The sequence below is a fragment of the Vespa crabro genome, chromosome 14, assembly GCF_910589235.1.
Source record: "Vespa crabro chromosome 14, iyVesCrab1.2, whole genome shotgun sequence".
Taxonomy (NCBI): Eukaryota; Metazoa; Arthropoda; class Insecta; order Hymenoptera; family Vespidae; genus Vespa; species Vespa crabro.
The window spans coordinates 3,286,543-3,312,481 of NC_060968.1; the positions used below are offsets into that span (position 1 = coordinate 3,286,543).

A 25,939-nucleotide genomic window follows, 5' to 3' on the forward strand; every position below is an offset into this window, starting at 1 on the left:
GTTTCTCGCGTGTTTCCGTCTTCATAATGTTTAATGGAATCTACTATTGTTTAAATATTACTTTATTGTACTCCGTGTACTCTTAAGATTGTTTAAATAATTATAAAATTCCCAAAAATATTAATTATAAAGTTTCCGCGTTTAGAAAGAGAGAGAGTCGATGTGCACTGGTCGAAGTGCAAAGGGAAACTAACTCGGTCATTGTCAATGTTAATCGAAGGACCGTTTATGTTTATATTACACAAGGTGAACTACTCCGAGATATAATTTTAAAGTATATTTTATTTTTAAATTATTTTATGTTTCTCGCGTGTTTCCGTCTTCGTAATGTTTAAAGGAATCTACTATTGTTTAAATATTACTTTATTGTACTTCGTGTACTCTTAAGATTGTTTAAATAATTATAAAATTACCGAAATTGTTAATTTATAATTTATCGCTTGTATGAAAAGAGAGAGCCGATGTACTCTGGTCGAAGTGCATGAAAGAGGGTAAAGGAAAGAAAGAAAGAGAGAGAGAGAGAGACAACACTTAAATTTCAAAATATCTGATATTATAAATAATGCATTTGTTACATAACACTTATTATAAATTTATTATTTTTTTTTCAATAAATTTCAATTAATTTAATTTAAATATTTCATTCTTGTTAAACAATGTGAATGTCGTTATTGTAGATAATTAAATGACATTAATTTGATTCATTGGATGTAACCTCATCAGAATCCTGAAAAAAAATTAGTTATTAAATTATCAACAAGAATTATGTGTATATATATGTACGTATATGTAATATTCCGTTTCTTTCCTTTCACCTTTTAATCCGTTAATGCACTATCTGGCAAACCACCAAGTAAAATCATTAGAAATATATAGGTAAATTGCAGAACATTAAAGATGAGGGTAACAAACATGAGATAAAAATTAAATATTAATAAAAATGGAAAGAAAATTAAAGTAACGCTTACGATTGCAAAACCTCTTAGTACATTACACATTTCGGTTTTTTTTTTAGAAACGTTTTCATTTTAATCAAACGCACATTTATTATCTTTTATATCTTATATATCTATATGTGTGTATATAAAATACTTATAAAAATGTATAATTGGTATACCTGTTCTGATTCATTGATCTCTTCAATATCCATCAAATTAACGCCAGTTATTAAGGACATTAATAAGATATATAGTCCCGTTGAAATATTTATGAAATTTGTAAGGAATATCAAATATAAATATAAAATATATAAAAACGGTAGAATAATTAGGTTAATAAAAAATTTTGCTATCATTTGAAACAATGGCATTTTTCGTAAAAAGAAAATAGTATAAATTTACATCAATTATTTAAAGATCGTGAAATATAACAAATTGTAACAAAAGCTGTTAATAAAATATGTGCCAACAATTAAGAAAATACCCAAAGTGAAAAATCTATAAAAATTGAATTTATCACTTATTTTATGTTACATTGATCTATATTATAGTAATGTAGAACCATTGGAAAAAAAAATAATATATGTCTTAAGCTATTTTCATTGTCACCAACTTTGCAAGCTGTATAATTAAATATATATATATATATATTTAAAAATTTTTTTTAAGATATAAACTTGTTTTTTCTTGGTTTAGAAATAGAAATCTCGTTCTCTATAGTGAAAGTAGCATTACTGGGCAGTGAACTATCACTTTCTAACATTTTTACAAAATTCTTTTCGCTATTACTTATAGATCTTTCATTAGCTGAAGTTTTCACAGAATTCAAATCTTTATTTTGTTCAAACTCAGCTTTCTCTACAATGTAAGTACCAGCACTTTCTGGTGAACTAGAAGAAGTGATCTTTAATTCCTGAACTTCTTGCGTAATCGCAAAATCCAAAGGACCAATACGATCATCAGACATTTCTTTACGAAAAACTCGATTTCTTCTGGAATTCGTTGCACCATCAGAAAAAGTCTTTGGTGTATTTTCTTGAAGAATTTTACTCCTTCTTGAATCCTTTGCACTCTTCGTTCTCCTACCATTGAGATCTGAATCATTTTCTTTCAAAACGTGAAACGTTTTCAATTCGATCGTTTCTTTTCCATCGTAACTCATAGAACTTGATTCAATATACGAACTGGAACGATCTGCGTTCGAATTCTTCAATGTAGATAATTTTTTCGATTTGATTTTCTCTTTTTTCTTATCATCCTGATTAAAACTCGTCGAGGATTTATTCCTATCTTTGTCCTGATCATTATAAAGAAAATTCTGACCAGATTCAAGATCATTCGACGATCTAGAGGTATTCGAAAGTATCCTATCGATCTTCTCGATGATATTATATAAACGACTGGTGCTACGACTTTTCAATTGCTCTTCGGTTTCTTTCAATCGTCGCAATTTTAACTTCGCACTCTCGTACTTCCCTTCATTTTGAAAAATATTCACAATCGTCGAATTACGACTTAGAGGAGTTCGATAACTATTTAACTCTCCTTCATTTAATAATTCCTGTCGTCTACCACTCGACATTGATCTTGATCTTTTTTTAATAGAAACATTTGGAAGATTCAAACTCAGATCAACTCTATAATCACCAATTCCTGTCTCAGCTTCCGTCATCATCGACAAACCTATGTTCATCCCTGTCGAATTCTTTTCAAACTTCAAAATTCTAACTTGAGCAGGACTACCAAAACTTGAGAATGCTAATACATGATCGTATGGATGATAATCAACGCAAGTTATTGCTCTAAAGGTTCGTTCGATCGTATATCTTGCTAAATATCTACCAGTTTCTAAATTCCAGACGTTCAAAGTTGAATCTTCTCCACCACAAAATATTAAACCACCACAAGGCGAAATACAAGCTGTAGATTGTATTCTATGGCATAATTAAAATTAATTAATTCATTATATTAACATCTTTAGAATTAAAAAGAGAAGAAAGAAATACCTTTGGTTTTTCAAACCATCGTACTTTTGTAACACTACATCAGCAGCCAGATCTATCATTCGCAGACCATTGTCTCTCGAATGAACGAGTAATCTTGATTCAAGCGGATGTAAAATAATCGCATTTATCGTGATGTTCTCTATTTCGCGAATGTTTATCTTCTTCGACAAATACCATTCTTTTTTAGAAGACATCCTACGATTTTTTTTCACTGACCATAGTATTATCGTACCAACGCTGTCAGCTGTAAGAAGATTACCATTCTTTTGAAAGCACAAAGAATTAACAAATCCCTCGTGTGTCTCTAATTCTTGGCTCAGTTCGTAATTCTTTGATTTTAAATCTCTCGTCCATATTCTTGCAATACGATCGTAACATCCTGTAGCTATTATCGACACGTTTCTACGATTGAATTTACCACAGTAAACGTAGGAAGGATGAGGTAACATCTGAGAAAAATTTTATGAAATTTTGGAATTTATATAATAGAAATATCATAGAAAAAAATATATATCCCCTTCCACCCTTCTCTCTCTCCCTCTCTCTTTCTCTTTCTTTCTCTGTATGTTAACTCACTCGAATATGTTGTACAATTTTATTACGAACGTCCCATATACGAGCAGTTTGATCCGATGAAACAGAAAGTAGATAATGATCATCCGGCGACCAGTTTAATGAATATACGAATGTTTTGTGTCCAGAAAATCGAACATGAACTTTATTAGATTCGATCTAAAATTCAATCAATTTTATAAGAGATTCCTTGGAATCAATAAATTAAACACATTCGTTATACCTCATATACTATTATAGGATAATCATATTCTTCAGAAAAAACGCAAGCTAAATATTTGCCATCATTATTGAAAGCAAGAAAGAAACACCCATTTTCACTAATCTCAGTTTCAAAGTATTTCTCATTTGGTATTTTACAAGATTGAGCAGCCAATCTTGTCCATCTTGGTAAATTAATTAATTCTGATGATTGTACCGATAACTTATGTGATTCGTTTCCGATATCTAAAATATCGTCAAAAGAGAGCTGCTGATAAAGTACTGGTTCTAATTTTGGTGGATTTATAGATGTAACAGTGACGTAAAGACTACTTGGATATTTCTCTCTTCTGTTAGATTTCCACCAATTGTAAACCTATTAAAAAGATTTCAGCTTTGTTCGAAAAAAGAAAAATAATAATAATAATAATAAAAATATCTAATTCTTTCTTACTTCACATTTTCTTGAACCAAAGTTCCTTGTACTTTTCTGAGGTCTGTATAATTGCAATCTGATCTTTTTATCAATGTGCATCACGTTATTCGTTCCAACTGTTTTTAAAAATGCCCAAGCTATTTTATACCAACAACCTTCGTTACCTGTTCGCCAAAATATCAATAAAATAAATTCAATTATTATAAAAGATAATTGTTTTTAAAATTAAACATGATCATGATTAAGAAACTTGCCAAACCTATCGTAGTTGAAGCTAGCTTCGGCAAAGCTCAAAAGATCAACAATTTCGAAAAAAAGGATAACTTGTTCATTTCCAATCTTCACGATAGTTTTAAAATCGTGTTCAAAAATAATTTCTTCTTCCCAAATAGGTATCATCGACCTGTTCTCCTTGAAATCAAATTTTCCAGTAATCATTGGCTGGATATACGAACTTCCACTGTCATTTTTATTTTTTAAATAATTACCAGTCTCTGCTTCAACGATATGTACTTTAACCATAGGATGTTTAGTCACATAATCGGTCTCAAGCATGTCAGCTTTGTGAATCGTAATTAGGATGTATTTTATCGGTTCACTTTTTTTCTTTTTTTTCTTCTTCCTTTTCGGATCCAGCTCGTTCGCTAAATAACGAATTTCTTCTTTAGATCTACGATCTTTTTTCTTTTTATTTTCAGACAAAGTTCTACCAGTCGATATTTTTGATGACAAATCTTCTTCTTCTTCTTCTTCTTCTTCTTCTTCTTCTTCTTCTTCTCCTTCTCCTTCTCCTTCTTTTTCGTTAGTTGAAAAACTTTCTCGACTCGAGTATTCCATAATTTTTTTCTTTCTTTTTAATACCTCACGATCATCATTAATTAATTCATCCTCGGATACCGTATATCGATTATTTGATATTTCTTCTAAACTATTTGACACATTCGAGCGAAGAGAATTTTTTCTTCGTCTTCTAGACAAATGTAACGTCTTTTTTATCGATGACGAAGAGACATTAACATCGGAATCTTCAGTATTTTCTAGAGTCGACGTTGTTTCCTGTTTTCTCGGAGAAGTTCTCTTAGAGAAATTATTTCTTGAATCTCGAGATGAGGAAGGTGTATCCATTCGATCACTCATCCTTCTCATCTCAATTTTCGTGTTATCTTTAACATAATCTCTCTCAATTCTCAAAACTTCTTCGTTCTCCGATACGAATGCTTCATTCTCAAAAGCAAAACGTGAATTTTGTTTGTCCGTCGAGAATGATCTTGGAGCTGGTACCGGTATCTTTGAGCTTTCTATAGTCTTTGAAATTTTCTCATTAATCAATGAAGAATCCAAAGTTTCTGGTAAACGAATAACGCTGGTATCTTTGGACCAACGTTTCCTTGGTGGCTTTTTTAAATTTATAACTTCGTTCATAACAGGACGTACTGTCTCCCATTGTTTCCTACGACGTGGTTTATCTTCGAATAAATTTTGCGAAGATCTCGATGATAAAATAGGAGTTGAAATTATTTCTTCCTCATTGTCCTCGAATTCATCAATCGAATCTATTACAAAATTATCCTTCGTTGCAACTTTTATTTTTTTCTTTGATTCCTTTTGAGAATTACTACCTAAAGACAAATCTTCTATTTCTGATACTTCGATCGATTTGGATTCGAAAATATCAATCTTATTTTTTAATGATTTTATCGGTATTGTTTCTTCGTAACGTTGATGAACGTCCACAACGACATCGACAGATTTTAAATTGTTAGATCTTGTTAATTTTTTTCTATTAGCAACAAAGGAAGAAGAATTTGTTTTTTCTTTCATATCAGATCTGTTGCTCATAGAATTTGTCAGAGAATCATTTAAATCATCTTCTTTCGAATTGAGCAACATTTTACGATCATTAGTTTCGAATGCTTTAATAGTTCTTTTCTTCTCTGATTTTTTTCTTTTAACAAATGACCACTGACCTTCCACTTCACTTTCTGATTTACTTGCATTTTGATCAGACGTCCAGTCAGAATTACGTACTAATCGTGTCTTATCTTTCTCCGACATTATAAAACTTTTTTGATTATTTTTTTTTAATTTTTTTATTTGAATTTTTTTACAATAAAATACACTTATTTACCGACTCTTCATCTCAGCAAATTACGTATCTAAAAAGTATTATTATAAATCATTATCTTTATCACAATAAAAATGTATATATATTTTATAAGCATCAATGGGTCTTATGATTAAAATTTAGATCAATTTTCTTATCACTGATATATTTCTCGTTATTCTTAGAATATTGAATTTGTTTTGAAAATTTAAAGATAGAGCATACATTTTTTTCTGATATTTTAAATAATTGTGGAACTTTATTTTACAATAGTATTTTTATTTGTTGATAAAATGGTTAACACTTTGACAGGCGACACACCAACTGCATGGCCTACAAGAACTTCACTCACGTTTATCCATACTACGCACGGAAACGTGAATAGATCGATAAACGGCAGGTGTTTGCTACTGTTGTATGTGGAAACCCGTATTGATTATAATACACTTATAATCCACTTATTTCTCTGACATCAAATCAACTTCAACTTTATTATTAAAAAAAAAAAATTTATTCGTAGGAAAGTACGATTAAACACAATAGACTTTTTCCTTTCTATATTTATTAATCACATAATTTTATATAGACTACAGTAATTAATCTAATTTGCTTAGATAATAACTGTATTACCGTTTATGTTATTGTTATTTAGTTCAACGTCGTTTTCTGCGGATCGCCTCGCTTTTTCCTGAAAGAAATATTAATGAATATTTGTACAAATATATTTTTTCTAAAAAAGTAATATTTTTTAATTAGAAAGATAATTAAAACTTTGAATTTTACGTTACATCATATATATATAAGTACAATATAAAATATATAAGAAAACGATAGAGAATTCAAATAAAATATAAAATTCTTACTGCTTCTATAATATTTATATAATCTTGTTCACATTGTTCTATCAATGTATCTTTCGAACTTAAAACATTCTGCTTCAAATCCTCATGATTATTACTTTTCGAAGGATCATTCATAATTTCTGAATCAACGTTAACGCGAAGAGACTTCATTTTCAATCTTATTTCTCTGTTCTTTGCTTCGATTACTTTTTCCCTACGTGTTTCTCTATCCAATAGCTAACAAAAAAAAATATAAATAAATAAATTTATATATAAGAAAATAATCTGAAAATTACTTTTATAAATATAAAAGTATACTTTACTGCTGTTAATAATAATTTATCATTTTTATGATTGATCTTTAATGCTTCTGATAGTTCAAGTAAATATATTATACCATTTCTACTAGCAACAGCAACTAATTGTCCTTGTTCATGAGGTCTTACACAAGTAAGAGCATCGTCGCATACCTAATAATTAAAATAATTTAATATTTATTAAAATTTATTACTATTAAAAAAAAAAAAAAGACGTAACCTTTATACTAAGAACTGGAGAATCTTGCTGTATAAGCAGGTCCCATACATCCAAAGTTCCATCAATTTTGATCAAGAAGAAAACAGAATATCTTGTTGCACTCCATGAACCACCCATTAAAAATTGTCGATGACCTCTAACAAAATGATCAATCGAAATAATATAATTTTATATATATCATATTTATTATATAAATATAGCAAATATCATACTTACGGAGTCCAAGCAATACAAGATTCTCTACAATCTTCAGACCATATTCTAGCTGTCCAATCGCCAATAGTTAAAAAATTTTTAATGAATGTAGGATTCCTCTCTAAACCTATTACTGGACCATATTGAACTTTAAATCTAACTGCTAGTTTTTCACTCGGTGTTTTCCCTTTACGATTTGCAGATATTACCATACCTTAAAACAACAGGATTAAATATAATTAAGATATTAATTAAACGATTAATAAATTAAGATTGTATTATTAAAAAAAAATAACCATTTTCTAGACCACACATAAATCGTGAACTCATAGAAGGTTCAAATTGTAACGCGGATATGCCAGTCGCCCGATCAACATTTTGATTTTCTGCTTTCTCTAAATCTATTACCAAAGTTTCAGTAGGTACTTTCATTTTTCTTGTATCCCACCATTTGATCTATAATATAAATAAAAACATAAAAATCAATTGTTCAATATATAAATATCATTACATATATATATATATATATTTTTTTTTTTATAATATATTAAACCTGTCCATCCTTTGAAGAACTAAAAAATTCTGTTCCAGTTTTAGAATTTATCCACAAAACATTATCACATGGATCTCTATGACTTTGATTGACTGAACTAACTTCATTAGGTTCAGATCCTTTTCTTATATCCCAAAATGCTACTTGCCCAGTCATTAAACCACCAACTAAGACATTATTATCTTTAGAACTATATTCTAAAGTTAAAATTGGACAAAATGGCTTTAAAGTCATAAATGGACTACCTGGATTTTCTGCAAAGTAATCATTTTATTCTTCTCTTATTTCTGTATAGTTTAATATTAATATAAGTAGTCACAAACCTATATCCCAAATATATGATGTAGTACTAAAATTCATTATATTTTTAAAATCAGTATTACAATAACTTGCTGCAAAACGAGTTCCTTGATCAGGTGACCATGAAACATGTGTTATCTGACGTTTCATTGTTAAAGGATCACGGTATACATTCACGGTACGGGAAAATGTTCTTTGTATCAACGATGTTGCTTCTATATCATTGAAATATTGTTCATAAATATCACATACATTATTTTGTAAAATGCAATGTTCCATTGCCTGAAAAATAAAAAAGAAAAGGATACAAAATGTAATAAATTATTTTTTTTTAAATCTTATTTATTTTCAAATAATCTTATAATTGTTATAATTACAGGTAATAACTGCAGCATAGTATGAATATATAGCTCATCCTTTTCTATCTTCCGTCTATATCTAACAGTTTGTTCCATCTCTTTCGTATTAATATCTTTTGGCCAACCACCCTCATAATGATACATTCCATTATTTCTATACGTTACAGTATTTGTATTTACCTAAATATAATAATAAATAATTAAATATAAAATAAATAATTATTCATTTGATTATCATTTCTATTTATTTATAAACATCTATCAATTTATATATCTATATATATATATACCTCATGAGCAGCATATACTTTGCTGTATTGGGTGCTTCGTGCAACAGAATTAATATTATTATGCATCAGTGCTGGGTTTGACTGAATCTAGATTTATATTATCAAATTCTGAAAAATTACACAGTCTAGCAAATAGCAAACGCTTTTTTATAATATATATTAAAAATATACATTATAAATATCCATGGTAGTTTCCTTTCTGAAATTAAACTGAATACCACTTATCAATAATAAAATAAAAATTGTTTACACCGAGATTACTTCTTTTTTATTCATATTTTAAAAATTATTTATAAAAAAAATATTTAACTCGATAAAAAGAAAAATATACTCATTAAAAATTATAATTGCATAAAAAACAAAATTTGTGAATACTATCACACAGTACGTATAAGCATATTTGTTAAATCAACCATACTATTTGATTCATGGTTGCCTTAGCAACTCTCTAAGAATCTAATACTATGTTAAAGATAACTTATCTACATTTGATAAAACTATTCTTCTGTTCTAACTAAAACTGGATTTTCTGGATTTAAACCTTGACTCAAAATATCGATCATTTTATATATCTGTAAATATATATCATCCGTTGGCTCAAAACAATGCATCATTTTAGGTATTATATCTTTTAACAAAATTTCTATTATTGTGTTAACATATTTTGTATGCTGAAACTCTTGCAGAACTTCATAAAGCGATGACAATTGTGCGACATCGTTATAACGTATGCAACATACTTTAGACATTCCTGAAATTATTAATTTCGATCATAGGATTTATTAATAAAAATAAATGCAACTCTTATTGTACCTTGGAAATCCTTAATACACATATTATTCCAAATTCCATTTGACATCCATCCTGCAATCTCAGAATACTTAAATCTTGTTTCAAGAGGTTTTATATTTTCATTAGGTCTTATATTAAATTTTTTTATTTTATGCATTTTATAAATAGATTCCAATCTTTTGTCAAGTTCCTTAATTTTGTCTATGTGAATCATACCATTATACACATTTCCTAATACAGAAAAGGATTCCAGGGCAATGCTTACAATATTATTTTCTTCTTCAAAATAATTTTTCTTATTTTCATTCTGAAAGAAAAATAAAATAATTGTCCATAATATAAATTTAATATATTATACACACCATTTTTTCAAATTCTTTTAAGAATCCTGCTGCTGCTGTTCGATGTTGCAAATTATTTACGGATTCCTGCGTATGTTCAAATTTTACATATAAATGATACATTCTAAGCACTTTCAAAATTTCTTTTGGAATATCAAACTTATCAAGAGCATCTACTATATCCATTGATAGAATTTCTTCAGTAAATTGCGTAACATTTTCTCCGTGTAACGGACAGTCTTTTCTATTTATATTTGTAGATGTAGTTGACATTTTCTTGGACGACGCTAAAGAAAGTTCTTCTATTAATTTAGTTAATTCACTTGTTGATGCTGCACGAACTTCAAGTTGTTTTTTAGAATTAATAAATTTCGTATTATTCTTTATTTCTTTACTTTTATTATTATCTTGAATTTTTGCTGATTGTATATTTTTGATATTTAATTTATTTGCTAAAAGAAAATTTTTTTTTCCTTTTTGTTTAATATTTGTTCTACTTGTAGATGGTATTTGCGATGCTTTTATTGAACCTTGCTCTGATATTCCAATCTTTGAAGTAATTTTAGTAACATTTTGTATTTTTTTCGGATTTTTATCAAGTGATTTTATATCCATTTCTACATGAGATTTTACGATATCATGATTTGCTGATTCATAGCATACTTTTTGTACATTTGTCTTATCTAAATCCTTTTGCTTCGAATGTTTTCCTTGCTTCGAAACATTAGACGAAAGTTTTTCTCTTAATTTTTGTGCTTGCAATATTGTTCTACTTATCCCTTCAGAAATATTTTCCTCTTGACTTCCAAATGACATCTAATTAATTAACGAAATATAAGTTAATAAATAAAATACAATGTTAACATAAAATATATATGAAATTTTTTACCTTATCGCAAATACAATCATTCTTATTAACTTCTTTTGTAACAAAAGTTTTTGTTATCCAAGGTTTCAAAGAAAATCTTGCTTCGGCGCATTCAAATTGTAATGTATCTTTTACTGCTTCTGTGAATATCAAGGCATGACTAATGAAGTCACTTAAAGATGATAATTCAAATTTCCGATTCATTGCTTCAACGACATTTGAACAATTCTAGTGAGAAATAAAAATAAATATTAGTCAAAAATAAGACATTAAGACTATATATTGAATATTACCACTCAAAGTGTTAACTATTGTATATCAAATTGGTAATCAATATCTAAGAATATTAATAATATAAACATTAAATAACGTTATATATTATATATATATATATATGTACATGTATATATATATATATATATTTATATTTATATATATATATATATATATAGAGAGAGAGAGAGAAAGAGAGGATATTTTTATAGTATATCACATTGACTATTATGAAGACACATATATAATAAACATTATATACTCGAAAAAAAAATATTATTGGGTATTCATATTTCGGAAAAAAAAAGAAAATAGACACACCATAGAATAATATTTTATATATTAAGAATAATATATAATAAAGACTTAGAGATATAATTCATTTGTTTCTTTTTCTCAATTTATATCCAATTACTATAGTTAGTTTAACGAAACGAGTCAAGAGAGACGAACAAAATAATCGTATGGTAAGCGCATGATAGTTGTAAGAGACTCCAGCTATTGGCAAGCAAACAGTAGTCAATTGTTAAATTCAGGAACGAATTACATAGGACGTTGGTAGGGCTTACTTCGACTTCCCGCTCGAAAACAGTTAAATTATCTGATGGTTGTGAATACGTTCCTGATTCAATAATGTCCCCATCATGTATATTCATTAATATACGTGACTCGTCTCGTTAAATGGACTATAGCTTGTTAGTTTTCAGTCCATTGAATTTAGGAAAACATCAAAATCGCTGCCTACGCTAGAGTTCAAGACAATCAAGTTAATGATTGATGTAAATGCTGTAATGGAAATGTAATATGTATGAGTCGTTGCCTCTAATATCGTGATTCTGCAATGTTCTTACTGTATTTAGTTTCAGAGAAATACAGTTCCATTGCAATAAGTTATCTTATATAAAAATAAAAATTGGCTTAGGTGTACCAAACTCAGCTTCATGATTATTTTACGTATCCTGTTTTCACACTCATTGATATCACGACAACGGAAGCAGGCACAATCTGAAAACATTCGAGTTTTCAGGGATTACTGACTCATAATAAGATTAGTATATAAAACGTATAAGTTAATATCTGTCTTTGTATGAATTAATATCGAAATAAAGATTTTAAAAAAAAAATAATAATAATGATCATAATGAACACTTCGTGCCACTCACAACGATACTAGACTTATCTCAAGAATCCTGAAATGCAATTTTCTCCTTAATAATTAATTGTACAGTACGACGCCTTGTTTTAGAAATATAAAACTTAAATATAATAAATCAAGATGCACCATTTAAAAAAATCTTTGTATAAACGAATGTTTCTTTAAGAGGAAATTGTGGAATTCATTGATTGGATGCAGGAAATAGAAGGGACAATAGTAATTTTATTCCATTTGATTATGTGCGCCTATAATTCGTCTTTTCTTGGCACATCGTCATCTTCATCTTCTTCCTGAACCTATAATAAATATATAGTAATATATAAATAGTAATAAAACTTTTTTTGAAAAATATTATTTTACGTTTATATTTATTTTTTGTTCCATACACACCTCTTTTACACCTTGGTCATATGCACCACCAGATTCAATGAATTTAGCTAATTCCGCGAGTGTCCTCTCGCCGTTGTAATCAACAGCCTAAATTAACATAAAGAATATTAAGTATGCAGCGTTCCATTTTTCGCAATAAGTAAATGAAAATAAAAATATACCTCATTTGTTCCTTTCTTGTAAAGGGTAATTGTTGGATAATTGATAATCTTTACGTCTTCCAATTCATTCACAGTAGCGTCCATTTTTGCTATCACTACAGATTCACTATCTTCATATTTCTTTCCTAACTATAAAAACAAATTTTTTATATTTAGTAAAATCTTATAAATGACCACATATATGTATATATATGTATTAATAATATTTAATATGTATTAATATATACTTCTTCGTAAATAGGTGCAAGCTGTTGGCAATGTCCACACCAAGGAGCATAAAATTCAACTAAAACGTCTTTTTCTTTATTAAATGCAACTTCATGGAAGTTAGTACCAACAAGAACTTTAACAGAATGTTTATCCCAATCTTTAGGCAAGTCCTCAGTAAGTAAATGTCTCTTCAATTTGCCTTCTATGAAAGCATTTACAAATTCTAAAACATTTTCACTGCTTATTTCTGGATTTTCAGGTTTATACTTTATCATATCTCCTTCTAATTTAATAAGACGCATAACAGGAACATCTTTATTCTTTATGCCAAAGTAATCTAAGATTCGCTCATGATCAGCTTCATCTGAATCGATGGTTACGAACAAAACCTAAGTACATATAAAAATTATACATTTTTAATAATAATGTATTTAAATGCTTGTATATATAAATAAATTATTTTAAATTTCTTATCTCTACCTCTCCACGGAATTTCTTTGCAGGCTCCTCAATTTTTTTAATTAATTTCTCAGAATTACGATCTTTTTTACTTATAAAAACTAAAAGGTGACTCTTAATGTCACCACCAAATATCTTTTGAGCTGTATCTTGGTTGAAGTCAACAATTAAAGGTAATGAATATATACTGATGAAGTTTTGAATATTCTTGAAGGTAGGTTCTTCTGTAAATTTGGTCTTGCCTTCATCAAACTAAAACGATAATAAATTACATAATAAATTTAAAATACTCATATATATATACACACACACACACACACATACATACATACATACACACATACATACATATATATATGATACATTACCTTCTTAAACAATATAATATTACCATCTTCTGCTTCATATTCTTTCAATACTTCATCAGCATTGGAAATACCAAATGTGTAATGATCAACTGCATTTGCAACTTCCAAGAATACCTTAGCGGCTTCAGATTCTAGATCCTTAATATAATATAAAATAATAAAAATAATGTATATTACAGATAATTATCTAAATAAAAAGTATAATTTGAACCTTGAAGAATCCAATTATTGAAACTTCATGTTCATCAATGAAAGCCTTAGCAATCTTTATGGAAGATAAATCTTTAGCAACGGATCCTGTTTTCTTAACAAGCCAATTTACGATATCATCTGCTAAACGTCCACCATTGTACTCAATAGAAATTCCTTTACGGTAAAACTTAAGAGTGGGATATCCTCTGACGCCGTGTTTCTCTGCTAATTCAGTTTCTATAGTTGCATCAACTTTAGCTAACTTAATATCAGAACCTGAATCTGCCAATTGTTTGGCTGCCTTTACGTATTCAGGTGCCAATGCCTTGCAATGCCCACACCATGGTGCATCTAAACGATAACGCAAAAATATTGAATTATAGTGAAATCCTTTTTTTTAATTTTTTTTTGTATCCAAAAAGATAAGATAGATTTCGAATAATCAAACGGACATAATTGTCGAATTTAAATGTTTATGGATGAACAGATGTTAAAATACTATCAATTAAGATTACAAATAAACGACCAATAAGATTACCGTTAACCGGTACGCGAGTGATGACGTGTAATGATCAAACATCTGTTCCTATTTCCGAAACACCGTTTCAACATAATTAAATAATGAGTAATAAAATAAAAGAAGCAACAGGAGGCCATAAATAGAAATAAATGAGAGCGCGGGACTTAGAAGGTTGAGAAAAAAAATAATATACTTACAGAATTCGATAAGAATGAATTCATTATCCTTGATCGCCGATTCAAAATTGTCCTTGTTAATTACCAATACACCTTCATCTAAATCAATATTTGCAATAGCATAGCTGAAACAGGTAACCACCAAAAGTATCGCCGTAACGACATTCATCTTCGACTTGGTCACGTTCGACTATTACACTGGATACGACAGCTGTGAATGATCAGAAAAAAAAAAATATATATGTATATAAGAAAAGACTCCCACTAGGTAATTTTTTTTATCAAAAACTATTCAAATAAATTATAAAAAAAGATATATAATAATACTAAATATATATATATATATACATATATTCGTAATAGGAAAAAGTTATGAGACCCGTAGTGAATAACGGACACGAAGATTGAAGAACGCGAATCAAGTGAACAGAATGGAGCCAACGCGTACGATGCTGTCTGACTATAACGTTCTATGTGGTAGAATCACTGTTAACGCATGGCATCTTCTATTCATCGTGGGAGTCACTCATTGGCTGACGCTGTTGATCAAAAGTATCTATACTAGAATTCAAGATTTCCTAAAGTATCAAGGGTCGAAAAATAGTATGCTCTGATAATTTTTATAGATAATGTAACTTTTATCAATTGTTAACCTCTATAATCTAAAATAAATAATTCATCGATATCAAAAATCGATCGAAATTATTTATTTTCGAAAACCTTTTTCATTTCTAAAATTTTTCTTTATTACATTTTTATAACATGATTTTTTAATTAAAAAACTTCCATTTTCAATGACAAAGAACAAAAAAATTTCTTCTGAGTCATGAATACGAAAATATCGCTTTATTCTTATTTTATTTTTTTTTTAATTTTTTTTTAATTTAAAAAAATTTTTGTTTTTAATAAATTTAATCAATTACGTTCGAATAAATGTAACGTAAAAATTATAATAAGCGATACACACTTTTCTCGTCGATACGTTTTTTTCAATAGTTGAATATTGCCGCCATAACAATTTACTTAGCTGTATAAACAGGTGTGCGATATATTTTTGAATCGTTAAAGAGAACTATTGGATAATAGTTACGTCAATTCGTTGTTGTATTTCATAATATTTAATTAATGTACGTTGTTAAATAAGTATATTATCATAAAATTAAAGAAAAATATATAATTTTTGTCATAACCTAAATAAATCATTACAACCTTTGTATATTGTACCAGATGACGTGTATATATACATATATATCTAATATATTTATAGATGAAATAGCCAAGTTTTAACTGTATCCTGTACTATAAAAGAATAATGAATTGAATGTAAGAAGATTTAATTATTATTAAATACTTACATATATGTTGCTAAAGGGAGAATCAAACGAGAATTATAGTACAGCCAATAACGGAACAGACAGGAACAAATACTGATGATGACTTTTGTGTAAAAGCGCGGTTTTCAAGATTTGAATTTAAAATTTTGAATTTTTCAATTCTAATAAATTTATTTTTTCTTTTTTCTTCACTGATAATGCTCGTTAAAAATTACACATAAATTGTGTTACGATAACAATAATACACTCGAACTTATAGCAATTAATATTTACTTCTTGGTTTAATAAATAAAATTTAAATGCAGAAAATTGCATACAATTTTTCTGCGCGAATTTTAAAATACTTGACAAATAAATTACTACGTTCGTATTTTAACTATCATAATATCTTTTAGAATATCGTACGCTAACTTATGTGCCAACTATTCTATAGTTAAAATACTCTTTATTGTACTCATACAAGCTTTTCTATTTGCTATAAATAGAAAGCAATCAGTTTATGTTCGTGACATTGCTCAGTGAAGTCAGGGTAACAAATAAAACTTTGCTATAAAATTGATGTTTTTTTTATATTAAAAATGTTATAGTATATAATTTAATATTATTGTATGATTATATAGTGAAAGAGTTATATAATAGTAGTATTAATAATGACAAAAAATCATAATTCTGAAGTACATTTGTAAATATATTTTTTTAGATGTCTGCACATAAAATAACATCAGAAATATTTTTAGAGAATGATAAACATTCAGAAAAACTCACAAATAATAGTAAGTTTATTAATTTTTAATTTTCTGCATTAATTATCCCACATTTGCTAATTTTTTTTTTTTTTATAGAATAATCATTGTTCTTTCTTTATTATTATTAGTTGCTGTTACTCAATTTGTCTTTAAGTGCCCTTCTTATATGATAAAATCAAAATCAACAATAAAAATGATAGAATATGATAAAGATAATGATTTGGATATAGACAGAAATGAAGAAACTGTTTTGTATATAGGTATGTATTTTTTATATATTAATTTATTAAGAATTTTAATACTACTTTTTATTTTAGAACACAATATATCTACAGAATTACAAATGGTAGGTTTGCAAGTATGGCGAGGTGCTCTTTTATTAGCTGATTATATTTTATCCAATCCTGATTTATTTAAAGAAAAAATAATTATGGAATTAGGATCTGGTGTTGGTTTAACCAGCATTGTTGCCAGTTTTTTAGCAAAAGAAATAATTTGTACAGGTGATGATGATAGTAGATAAAGGATATAGTACTTTTGTAAAAGAGCTATTATTCAGTTATTAATATTTTTACTTTTTATTGTCTAGATATTAATTTAGGTGAAATATTAAAATTAGTGAAACGAAATTTCATTAGAAATATATCTTATGTGAAATGTAAATATCATATAGAAGAATTAAATTTTTTAAATTTAAAATGGTCTAAAAGTTTAGAAGAAAAAGTTAATATGACAGAGATTTTCATAGCTTCGGATGGTAAGTTTATAGTTGGATGAAATGAAACAAAGTTACTACAAAATTTTGTTTTTTAGTGATTTATGATGATGTCATAACAAATGGATTTGTTATAACATTAGAAAAACTCTTAAGTAAAGAAGTTCTAAAAACAGCTTACATTGCTTTGGAGAAAAGGCATGTTTTCACTGTTGCTAATATGGAAACTGTTGCCCCAATGTATGAAGAATTTCTACGTTGTATTCAAAGGCGAAATCTTAACTGGAACATAGAATATGTGAAAATAGATTTTCCACGATTCTTTAAATATGAGAGAATACAACATATGATTTTAATGAAAATTGAAAATAAGATCAATATTAAGAATAAATAAATATATAAAGAATATATAATATACAAAATATATTATTTGATAATATTGTCTTTAATAATACATTATAGATCTTTACAAATTGATTTAGTAAGTGTACCTACTTAAGAATCAAAAGACTGATAATCATTCATAGAAGAAATTATATTTTAATTTGTCAGATTATCCGAAGAAGATCATTATGATTTGCCTGTTGATATGTTTCTTCATGAAGTGGCTCTATTTCTCTCCATATTACTTTATCTAAAAGATGGAAAAAAAATTTTTAGTTTTTTTTCTTATATATTGTAAAAATTATTTACCTCCATTTGCATCACCAGTATAATAAATCACATCAACTTCAGTACTCCATTGTATAGAACGTGCTTTGCATGAAACATCTTCAGAATGTACTTCTATAGCTTCTTTAGGTGGAATATCATTTATCAAATACTTTATGTTTGAACATCCTTTCTTCAAATTATTTCCAGAATTAAAATTTACTTTACATTGTGTATTAGAATAATTTGTATTAATGTAATTATAATTTGATAATTGTATAATTTCATTTGATTTGCCAGTAAAAGGATGATGAATTGATTCTTCCATTATAACTTTACACATAGAATTTATATTATTGGATAAAGTTGATTTATCATTGTCTGCATTATCCAGATTACCTTCATACTTTGTTATCACATTAACAGGATTAGTATTATTTTTTACTTGGCCTAAATTTAAGTTTGCAAATAAGTCCACAATATCATATAATGGAACAGTTTTTTCCATTTCAATTTTAGGAAAAAGAGTAGTTGCAACTGTATAATTCTGCATTCCATTAGAATTCCAAATATAATTTGAATTAATTTTACTATTTATTTCTTCTTTGTTATTCTTCCTTTTATTGATGGATAAATAATTGTTTCTTAGTTTATGGTTAATATATCTTATCTTCTTTTGATTATATATAAGTTTAGTATGCTTCTTTGAATTATGTAGTTTAGTGAAAAAATGAAGACTGTTTCGTTGACATTTATCAAGTCTATAGCATTGCCTTATATTTCCAAAAAAATACTTTTCATTTGAATAAGGCAAAAGTTTCAAACTAATATAGTTATAATACTTTTGTAAATGAACAAGGATTTTTCTTGATATTCCATAAAAATTTGTAGCATCAATATTCTCAAGGTTGCAAAGAAGATTTAACTTCACATTAGTAGATTTCCATAATTTTATAAGACTTTTAACTTTTGATGTTGATCTCTCTAAATAATTTATATTATTTAATTAATCTTTTAAAAACATATAGAATAATTTTCAATTACCTTGAGAGTTATCATATTTTTTATCACTATAAGGTATAACAGGCAAAACAGATTTTGACATTCTACAGGATATGGATTACAAAAATTTAAGGATAAATAAAAAATTTTATATCATGGATTATAACATTCATTTCCTTGGATAAATAGTATTATCAAAAGTTAAAATTTGTGATGACAACTGGTTCCTTCAGACAATTAGATGAAACCAATTTCATACAATTTGTTTTTAAAATTCTCTTGTTTCATAAAATGTATATGAGAGATATAATAAAACACCAAAAATCTCTCTCTCTCTCTCTCTCTCTCACTCTCTCTCTCTCTCTTTCTCTCTCTCACTAACACATCTCATTGCAGTCGAATACAATGTATTATTAGACAAACTTTGAAAATGTTTTTATATATTTGAATTTTAAACAAAAGTAATAATTACCACTTATTTTTATGTCCATGTATTTTATTGTAATTTTTTTTTCTATTTACATCCTAGCATAGACAATAATATTAATGGACAGTAGTTGAAGTCGTTCGAAGAAAACGAAGATTCCAAAATTCTTAACAAACATTAAGAGAATGTTTATGATGAATAACTAATAAAACAGATATAAAGAAATGATAGATAATATATATAAAGGAATGTAGACGTTTCTTCGAACAACTACGGGCAGTAAAAGTCATATATTACACTCAAGTAAACGTTTTATCATGATGCACTAGCTCCGATTTACAAGCTTGTATGAGAGAACAATGACCTATAATATGTCTTAGGAAACAAAATATACATATACAGATCCCCAAACTGGCCTATTGTTACTCTCATATACAGACCTGCTAGTTTGGTAAAGGCACTTTCAATCTATGCATTCTTTCTTTTACAGAATAAAATTTACAATTAAGATTTGAATATTTCAGATAGAGCACAATAGATCAATTTTAACTAATTAAATTCTGTCTTTGATCATGACGTATTATCGCCAGTAAAATACCTGTTTAATTCATCCATGTGAATTTAGATGTTAAAATATTAATATGATAAGTTATAATTTAAATTAACATTCTATAAAGTACATAATTATTTTACTGTATAAAAGAACCAGCATGTACAAAAAATACTTGACATACTTCGATTATTTGTAAGCAGAAATTAAGGACTGATCCAAAAAAAAAAAAAAAAGAAAAATCCCGGTTTTAAAAAATAATTCCCCAAAAATTGATTGTCTTTAGGGTCAATGCTTTTTATCACAAAATCCAATTCTATTACAAATTAAAGTGTCCTACTACTTTTATGAGGCAGAGAATTTTATATATAATTACGAGCATAAGTTTGAAACAATTTGTATCAATAATTGTAACATCCAAAGATATAAAATATAGATAACATGAACAGTATCATTGACTAGACCATAAAAAAATCAGTATGATACTATATGTTTAAAAAATAACATTGTTGCCAATATATAATTATTAATTAATAAAGTGCATTTTGAACTAATGCAGATTATTTAAACAGGAACAAATTTAACGTTCCCTTCTGATTTATTTTTAATTCGTCAAAACTGTATATAAAATCAAAATAAACGTTAATGTGTTGATTGAAACATATGCATAGAAACAGTAGATTTTACATTTTGAGAATTTGGTGATCCCAAGGGAAGCGATGTTTTCCTCCTAGCATTAGAACTTGAACAGTCATTATTAAAACTGATTTTTGTACTACTTGCTTTAGTAGCAGTAACATCAGTAGATGCTTGAAAACCTGTAGAAACCCATCTTTCAACTTGAGCTTCATGAGATTTTTGCAAAACTTTGCGTACATCACCATTTTCACCTCCTTCTTTCATAATCTCCTGCAGCTTTTGAATTGTCTGATAAAGAATAACAGGACTAATTAAACCAAAATCAAATAAACTGCACATATGCAGTACAAAATTCCGATATAAATTTTTCATAAGTAATTCCTTTCCTTTGGTTTCTAAAAACATTTGGCAAGCCAATGGTATTTGGCAGTCTCCTACATATCCATATTTCATTACATGTAAATTCCACATTTTCATTAATTCTTTTTCTCCTTCATTAACATCGGTAAAATCATCGATCATCATCATTGTCTTCGTTTGTAACCATTTTGGATCGTTTTCTCCTTCAGAATCAATATCCATTTCTTTCGGATAAATAGGTAAACAAGTGACAGTGTGATGATATAATCTATATTGACAAAAAATTGATGATGCGAATAAAAAAACAATAAAGGTTTTGTACTTAAATAAAATATTATCAATCCCACCTATTATGTCCAGTGATGTAAGGTCTTTGGCTTTCAAATTCATTTTCATCAAGTTCAAGAAATTCTGATAAACTCGGTTTTGTTCTCTTTGGCCGACAGACTAAAATATTTGTTACACTCGTACGTCTAGTTGGGCCTGTGCGTGAAAAAGCTACCCCAGATGGTTGAGTGATTAATTCATGTGGACTACCAGCATATGAACCATCATAACATTCGTTTATTGCTACATCTATACGGGCACCTTGTGGTATTGGCTAAAAATGATATATTTACTTATTAATTAATGTTCAATAAAAAACATTATTAGATAACTTTTTGTTTTTATTTTCTAAGAACAACTCACCACGTAAGTAAACGTAAATCTAGAATGACATAACTTCAAATGCTTTAAAAGAGAATAGAGCTTCCCACAATCTAATGAACACCATGGGCAATGAAGATCCTCACAAGCCTCTGTTTGCTGACGACTGTTATTATTGTATAAAAATTGATAAACTATTTGTTGAGTACCCATTGAATTCTCCATTTTTTCAGTGGATACAGACATTCTTGACGGGGTCAATGGACTAGGTGTTGGCAGTGTTGTATTATTGTTATTATTGGTGTTATTGTTATTATGGTTTGTGGAAGAGCGCTCAAAGCCAGCTGAAGGAATTATATATACACTATGATATATATATCTAATGCTATTTAAATAAATAGAACATACTATTTGAATAGTAGTAGCAACTTACTGTTGCTTGATCGATTTTCTTTATTGTCACCGCTTGGCACTGGATGAATAGGAGCAGGTCTGTCCACTAAACCATTACTTGGCTCCATAGTCCAACTAAGTCTAAATTTTAATGTAGGACCTCTACTGAACACTTCGAAAGGACCACATTCTTTAATGTCAGGTACAGATTCCCAAGAACTGTATTTCTTTGGGCTGGATCTAACATTAGTTTGTACTTCCTGCAAACCTAATTCATAATCACCATCTGTCAGAAGACATCTGTTATGCTTATCATATACTATGAGCTCAGAGCCATACAATTTTACTTCTTCACCGCTACTTTTAATTGAACCTGCAGACGACTTTCGACGTTTCTGTGCTGGTTCTACAACAAAAACATATATTAATATTTAAATATTATTTACAAAATTTATCAAAGTTTGAAATTTGTTTATTTACATTCTGAAATAACTTTCTACATACCTTCTAAATCACAGCTATGTATAAGGCAGCTATTGTTAGACATACAATATACCCTCAATAAAAGCATATATGTTTTTGCTACATGTCCATTATTTAAACTAAAAGATTCATTAGGTATTGAGATTGTTGGTGCTTTAGGTGGAGGTTGATTTTCTAAAGGATTAATCGGGACTTCACTTGTTCCAACAGACACCTAGAAAAAAAAATTCTGAATTAGTACATACAATAAAATATAATTCATACATTTTACAAATGATAAACTTACTTGCATAATAGGTGAGCTTACATCTTTCCTTTTCTTATGGCAAATTTTTAAAAGTAAAGTTTCTACTTTTACTGGATCTTGTGATGCTTCAACTGTTATGAAATATCCATTGTATAAAAGATAAGAGAAGTATAAAATATAATATCTTGTAAATAAATTCAATGAATTGTAAAGAAATTGTATATATCAACTTATATTAGAAAAAACCTTACTTTTCTTATCATAAAAACCTAAAAATGTAAGTGTCATATATCCACGTACACCAAGAGTTTGTTCTTGATTATTTTTAGACATCAATCTTTCCAAAATTGTATCAATTTTAAATCCTCTACGAGATTTATGACTCCTAGACATACGTTGCCTCATGTAAGTCAAATTTCGATACAGGAATATTGGCTAAAATAAATGAAACTAATTACACTGTAGAAGTCATTAAATTTTATGATATTGAATTAATAAAATAAAAAATAACAAATGTATAAAATATATAATAGTATACCTACCGTAATAAGAATCCTGGATGTAAAATTATTTAATAATAAAAAAAAAACATTATAATTTATAAAAAATCAAATAATAACATCATTGTATTAACATTTAAATAACATATAATAATAGACAAGCACAATATAGTTACTGTACATCACATTTTACAATATTCTTAAATATCTATATATATAAAATTTAGAAAGTTAACACTTTGAGTGGGTCAACAAATTAATATCACACCTATACAATATTAAATCTAATAATTTAAAGTTTGCTTACTTACTGAGATTTGATTTCTTGTACGTAGAAAGCGATAAATTTGTGTTGGTTCTGTAAAGGAATGAACGACTTTATAAAATACATCTAAAGAACATTAAATGTACAAATAAAAAAAAATATAAATTTTACTGCTAATGTAATACAAAAAAAAATGTATTCATAAATAAAAAATATTATATATATATATATATATATACGCCTATGCATGTGTATATGCTGTGTTGTAATACGTATATATACCGCGCGTATGTGTGTAGAATCAAATCTGGACAGTGTACTAAAAAATAACTAGATGGCGTATAAAGTAAAGGCTTTCTCACAAGGAATTAATATTGCTCCGAAGATCAAATACTGAATTTAAAGAATATACTGACGATCCTTCTGTTGATCAGAATGGGAAATGATGATTTGGTTTCTCTCGTCGTTACGAGATGCCTGCACCATATTTGTTACGACTTTTGGCAGGTTGAACCTCTCTGATCCCATAATTTTTTTTTAATTCATAACTTATGATAACAATTTACAATTAATTCGTAAAATGTAATAGTAAGTACATATCACACTACTGATATAACCTAAAAATTTTATTTTCGGAGTAAGCACGTGTTATGTTATTTTCAGAAACAATACGATCTCAATGTGTTTAATTAATTTTAAGAATTCTCTTCTAAAAATTATATTACTACTTATTTTATTACTATTATTTTCTTTGAAGTTATTTCATTAGAAAAAATTTGCTTTACTCGCCACCATCCTAATATATAATAAACAAATCTAAAACGTGTTTATTGAATATAAGATGGAATCACTAAGTCATAAAATGACGATCATTTATATTTAACGTTATTTTTTATCTATTAGAAAAAAATAGAATTAAAAAGAAAATTTGTAAAAAAAAAAAACAAATGATAGAAATACGAAATATAAAGTTACATCTTTAACAGAGTTCGATACAATATTTCTATATGTAGTTTGTCAAGAATAGTTTAGGTTATTTTCAAGAAGAATTAAATTAAAAATACAACAGAACGAAGACATTATTTTATTCCTTTAAATACAATTGACATTTTTTTGATCATTGTGTAAAAGTTACGTAGAGTTTTAAGTAACGTTAAAAACGTGATTTACAAAATTACAAGAAAGAGGTAAATGCTGACAGGTGTCTGCGACGATGGGAATAAAGGAGGGAGGTAACTGAACCGACGCGCGCCACGGCGCTGAACGGACTCTCTATAAATAGGGTTATGTATTACCATGAAAAAGATTTACAGTTAGGTTTTATAAAGATACCGTTAGAACAAAACAAATTAAAATGGAAGCACTTAGACGCATTAAAATGAGTGATAAGAAACAAATATATGTAAAAGGGGGAAAAAGATAGCCACTAGCGTACTCACTTTCGAAGGCTTGAAGAAACAGCTCGTGGTCTGCCTGAATCTGATCCATGCGCGGGCCCTTTTGTCCATCCAATTCTTTCTCCCGCTTCTTTGGCGGCATTTTCACGTGAATATTTACAGTATTTTCCACAGAAACTCACTCTTTTCGCGTAAAAATCCGATGACAACACCCGCCCCGCGCGAAAACTGCGGCACTCGACTGGCACCGAACGTGGCGCACCCTATCGGCATAATTTTCTACACACTTTCTAAATCCATGATTCACAAAGTAATTAGTATTACACACTGACACCTAGTTTT

General features: G+C 28.0%; 6 protein-coding genes across 15 annotated transcripts; 1 reads left to right on the plus strand and 5 right to left on the minus strand.

Annotated features, from left to right (window-relative positions):
• Nucleotides 1-1,467: 1,467 nt before the first annotated feature.
• On the minus strand, nucleotides 1,468-9,465 carry LOC124429261. The gene is made up of 18 exons (XM_046974302.1): nucleotides 9,335-9,465; nucleotides 9,063-9,224; nucleotides 8,709-8,967; nucleotides 8,386-8,639; nucleotides 8,129-8,288; nucleotides 7,854-8,046; nucleotides 7,638-7,773; nucleotides 7,424-7,570; nucleotides 7,122-7,337; nucleotides 6,889-6,946; nucleotides 6,795-6,813; nucleotides 6,561-6,668; nucleotides 4,409-6,273; nucleotides 4,173-4,318; nucleotides 3,741-4,094; nucleotides 3,521-3,676; nucleotides 2,945-3,393; nucleotides 1,468-2,872 (listed from the first exon to the last, which is right to left on the minus strand). Exons 1-18 carry the CDS (start codon nucleotides 9,398-9,400, stop codon nucleotides 1,603-1,605), a joined length of 6,018 nt encoding a protein of 2,005 aa, XP_046830258.1. The 5' UTR covers nucleotides 9,401-9,465; the 3' UTR covers nucleotides 1,468-1,602.
• On the minus strand, nucleotides 9,435-12,066 carry LOC124428955. 2 transcript variants are annotated; one of them, XM_046973562.1, is made up of 5 exons: nucleotides 11,930-12,066; nucleotides 11,357-11,563; nucleotides 10,489-11,283; nucleotides 10,148-10,433; nucleotides 9,435-10,085 (listed from the first exon to the last, which is right to left on the minus strand). In XM_046973562.1, the coding sequence occupies exons 1-5, from the start codon at nucleotides 11,930-11,932 to the stop codon at nucleotides 9,832-9,834; spliced, it is 1,545 nt and encodes a 514-aa protein (XP_046829518.1). In that variant the 5' UTR covers nucleotides 11,933-12,066; the 3' UTR covers nucleotides 9,435-9,831. The 2 variants fall into 2 exon arrangements, with proteins under 2 accessions (XP_046829518.1, XP_046829519.1); XM_046973563.1 differs by lacking the exon at nucleotides 11,930-12,066 and adding an exon at nucleotides 11,629-11,648.
• On the minus strand, nucleotides 11,932-16,715 carry LOC124428956 (protein disulfide-isomerase). Of its 4 annotated transcripts, none has more exons than XM_046973566.1 (9): nucleotides 16,596-16,715; nucleotides 15,262-15,451; nucleotides 14,564-14,895; nucleotides 14,353-14,490; nucleotides 14,006-14,236; nucleotides 13,543-13,914; nucleotides 13,316-13,444; nucleotides 13,155-13,241; nucleotides 11,932-13,060 (listed from the first exon to the last, which is right to left on the minus strand). In XM_046973566.1, the coding sequence occupies exons 2-9, from the start codon at nucleotides 15,407-15,409 to the stop codon at nucleotides 13,010-13,012; spliced, it is 1,488 nt and encodes a 495-aa protein (XP_046829522.1). In that variant the 5' UTR covers nucleotides 15,410-15,451; nucleotides 16,596-16,715; the 3' UTR covers nucleotides 11,932-13,009. The 4 variants fall into 4 exon arrangements, with proteins under 4 accessions (XP_046829522.1, XP_046829521.1, XP_046829523.1 ...); XM_046973565.1 differs by lacking the exon at nucleotides 16,596-16,715 and adding an exon at nucleotides 15,620-15,754; XM_046973567.1 differs by lacking the exon at nucleotides 16,596-16,715 and adding an exon at nucleotides 15,638-15,751.
• On the plus strand, nucleotides 15,658-18,443 carry LOC124428957 (methyltransferase-like protein 22). 5 transcript variants are annotated; one of them, XM_046973572.1, is made up of 6 exons: nucleotides 15,658-15,792; nucleotides 17,275-17,347; nucleotides 17,449-17,580; nucleotides 17,638-17,823; nucleotides 17,910-18,077; nucleotides 18,134-18,443. In XM_046973572.1, exons 2-6 carry the CDS (start codon nucleotides 17,275-17,277, stop codon nucleotides 18,427-18,429), a joined length of 855 nt encoding a protein of 284 aa, XP_046829528.1. In that variant the 5' UTR covers nucleotides 15,658-15,792; the 3' UTR covers nucleotides 18,430-18,443. The 5 variants fall into 5 exon arrangements, with proteins under 5 accessions (XP_046829528.1, XP_046829526.1, XP_046829527.1 ...); XM_046973570.1 differs by lacking the exon at nucleotides 15,658-15,792 and adding an exon at nucleotides 15,925-16,367; XM_046973571.1 differs by lacking the exon at nucleotides 15,658-15,792 and adding an exon at nucleotides 15,925-16,279.
• Nucleotides 18,177-19,635, minus strand: LOC124428959. The gene is made up of 3 exons (XM_046973575.1): nucleotides 18,729-19,635; nucleotides 18,531-18,669; nucleotides 18,177-18,317 (listed from the first exon to the last, which is right to left on the minus strand). The coding sequence occupies exons 1-2, from the start codon at nucleotides 19,237-19,239 to the stop codon at nucleotides 18,584-18,586; spliced, it is 597 nt and encodes a 198-aa protein (XP_046829531.1). The 5' UTR covers nucleotides 19,240-19,635; the 3' UTR covers nucleotides 18,177-18,317; nucleotides 18,531-18,583.
• On the minus strand, nucleotides 19,534-25,867 carry LOC124428954 (polycomb protein suz12-B). 2 transcript variants are annotated; one of them, XM_046973561.1, is made up of 10 exons: nucleotides 25,640-25,867; nucleotides 24,247-24,293; nucleotides 23,687-23,870; nucleotides 23,475-23,566; nucleotides 23,210-23,402; nucleotides 22,746-23,111; nucleotides 22,355-22,656; nucleotides 22,012-22,265; nucleotides 21,353-21,932; nucleotides 19,534-19,670 (listed from the first exon to the last, which is right to left on the minus strand). In XM_046973561.1, exons 1-10 carry the CDS (start codon nucleotides 25,737-25,739, stop codon nucleotides 19,638-19,640), a joined length of 2,151 nt encoding a protein of 716 aa, XP_046829517.1. In that variant the 5' UTR covers nucleotides 25,740-25,867; the 3' UTR covers nucleotides 19,534-19,637. The 2 variants fall into 2 exon arrangements, with proteins under 2 accessions (XP_046829517.1, XP_046829516.1); XM_046973560.1 differs by lacking the exon at nucleotides 19,534-19,670 and having other exon boundaries at nucleotides 19,840-21,932.
• Nucleotides 25,868-25,939: the final 72 nt, after the last annotated feature.

Bases quoted from the DNA above. Each gene is read 5' to 3' on its own strand.
- LOC124429261 (XM_046974302.1), bottom strand. From the start codon at position 9,400: ATGCATAATAATATTAATTCTGTTGCACGAAGCACCCAATACAGCAAA. The intron at 8,640-8,708 runs GTTTGTGACTAC...ATTACTTTGCAG, and splicing joins ATCATATATTTGGGATATAG to AAAATCCAGGTAGTCCATTT. The intron at 7,338-7,423 runs GTAAAGTATACT...TTTTTTTGTTAG, and splicing joins ATAAATTATTATTAACAGCA to CTATTGGATAGAGAAACACG.
- LOC124428955 (XM_046973562.1), bottom strand. The intron at 11,284-11,356 runs GTAAAAAATTTC...TTAATTAATTAG, and splicing joins ATGATTGTATTTGCGATAAG to ATGTCATTTGGAAGTCAAGA. The intron at 10,086-10,147 runs GTACAATAAGAG...TAATAATTTCAG, and splicing joins GTGTATTAAGGATTTCCAAG to GAATGTCTAAAGTATGTTGC.
- LOC124428956 (XM_046973566.1), bottom strand. From the start codon at position 15,409: ATGAATGTCGTTACGGCGATACTTTTGGTGGTTACCTGTTTCAGCTAT. The intron at 14,491-14,563 runs GTTCAAATTATA...TATTATATTAAG, and splicing joins CAATAATTGGATTCTTCAAG to GATCTAGAATCTGAAGCCGC. The intron at 14,237-14,352 runs GTAATGTATCAT...TTATCGTTTTAG, and splicing joins ATATTATATTGTTTAAGAAG to TTTGATGAAGGCAAGACCAA.
- LOC124428957 (XM_046973569.1), top strand. From the start codon at position 17,074: ATGTTCGTGACATTGCTCAGTGAAGTCAGG. The intron at 17,348-17,448 runs GTAAGTTTATTA...TATTATTATTAG, and splicing joins AGAAAAACTCACAAATAATA to TTGCTGTTACTCAATTTGTC. The intron at 18,078-18,133 runs GTAAGTTTATAG...TTTGTTTTTTAG, and splicing joins GATTTTCATAGCTTCGGATG to TGATTTATGATGATGTCATA.
- LOC124428959 (XM_046973575.1), bottom strand. From the start codon at position 19,239: ATGCAGAATTATACAGTTGCAACTACTCTTTTTCCTAAAATTGAAATG. The intron at 18,670-18,728 runs GTAAATAATTTT...TCCATCTTTTAG, and splicing joins TACTGGTGATGCAAATGGAG to ATAAAGTAATATGGAGAGAA.
- LOC124428954 (XM_046973560.1), bottom strand. From the start codon at position 25,739: ATGCCGCCAAAGAAGCGGGAGAAAGAATTGGATGGACAAAAGGGCCCG. The intron at 24,294-25,639 runs GTGAGTACGCTA...ATTCCTTTACAG, and splicing joins GTTTCTTCAAGCCTTCGAAA to AACCAACACAAATTTATCGC. The intron at 21,933-22,011 runs GTGGGATTGATA...TTGTCAATATAG, and splicing joins TACATCACTGGACATAATAG to ATTATATCATCACACTGTCA.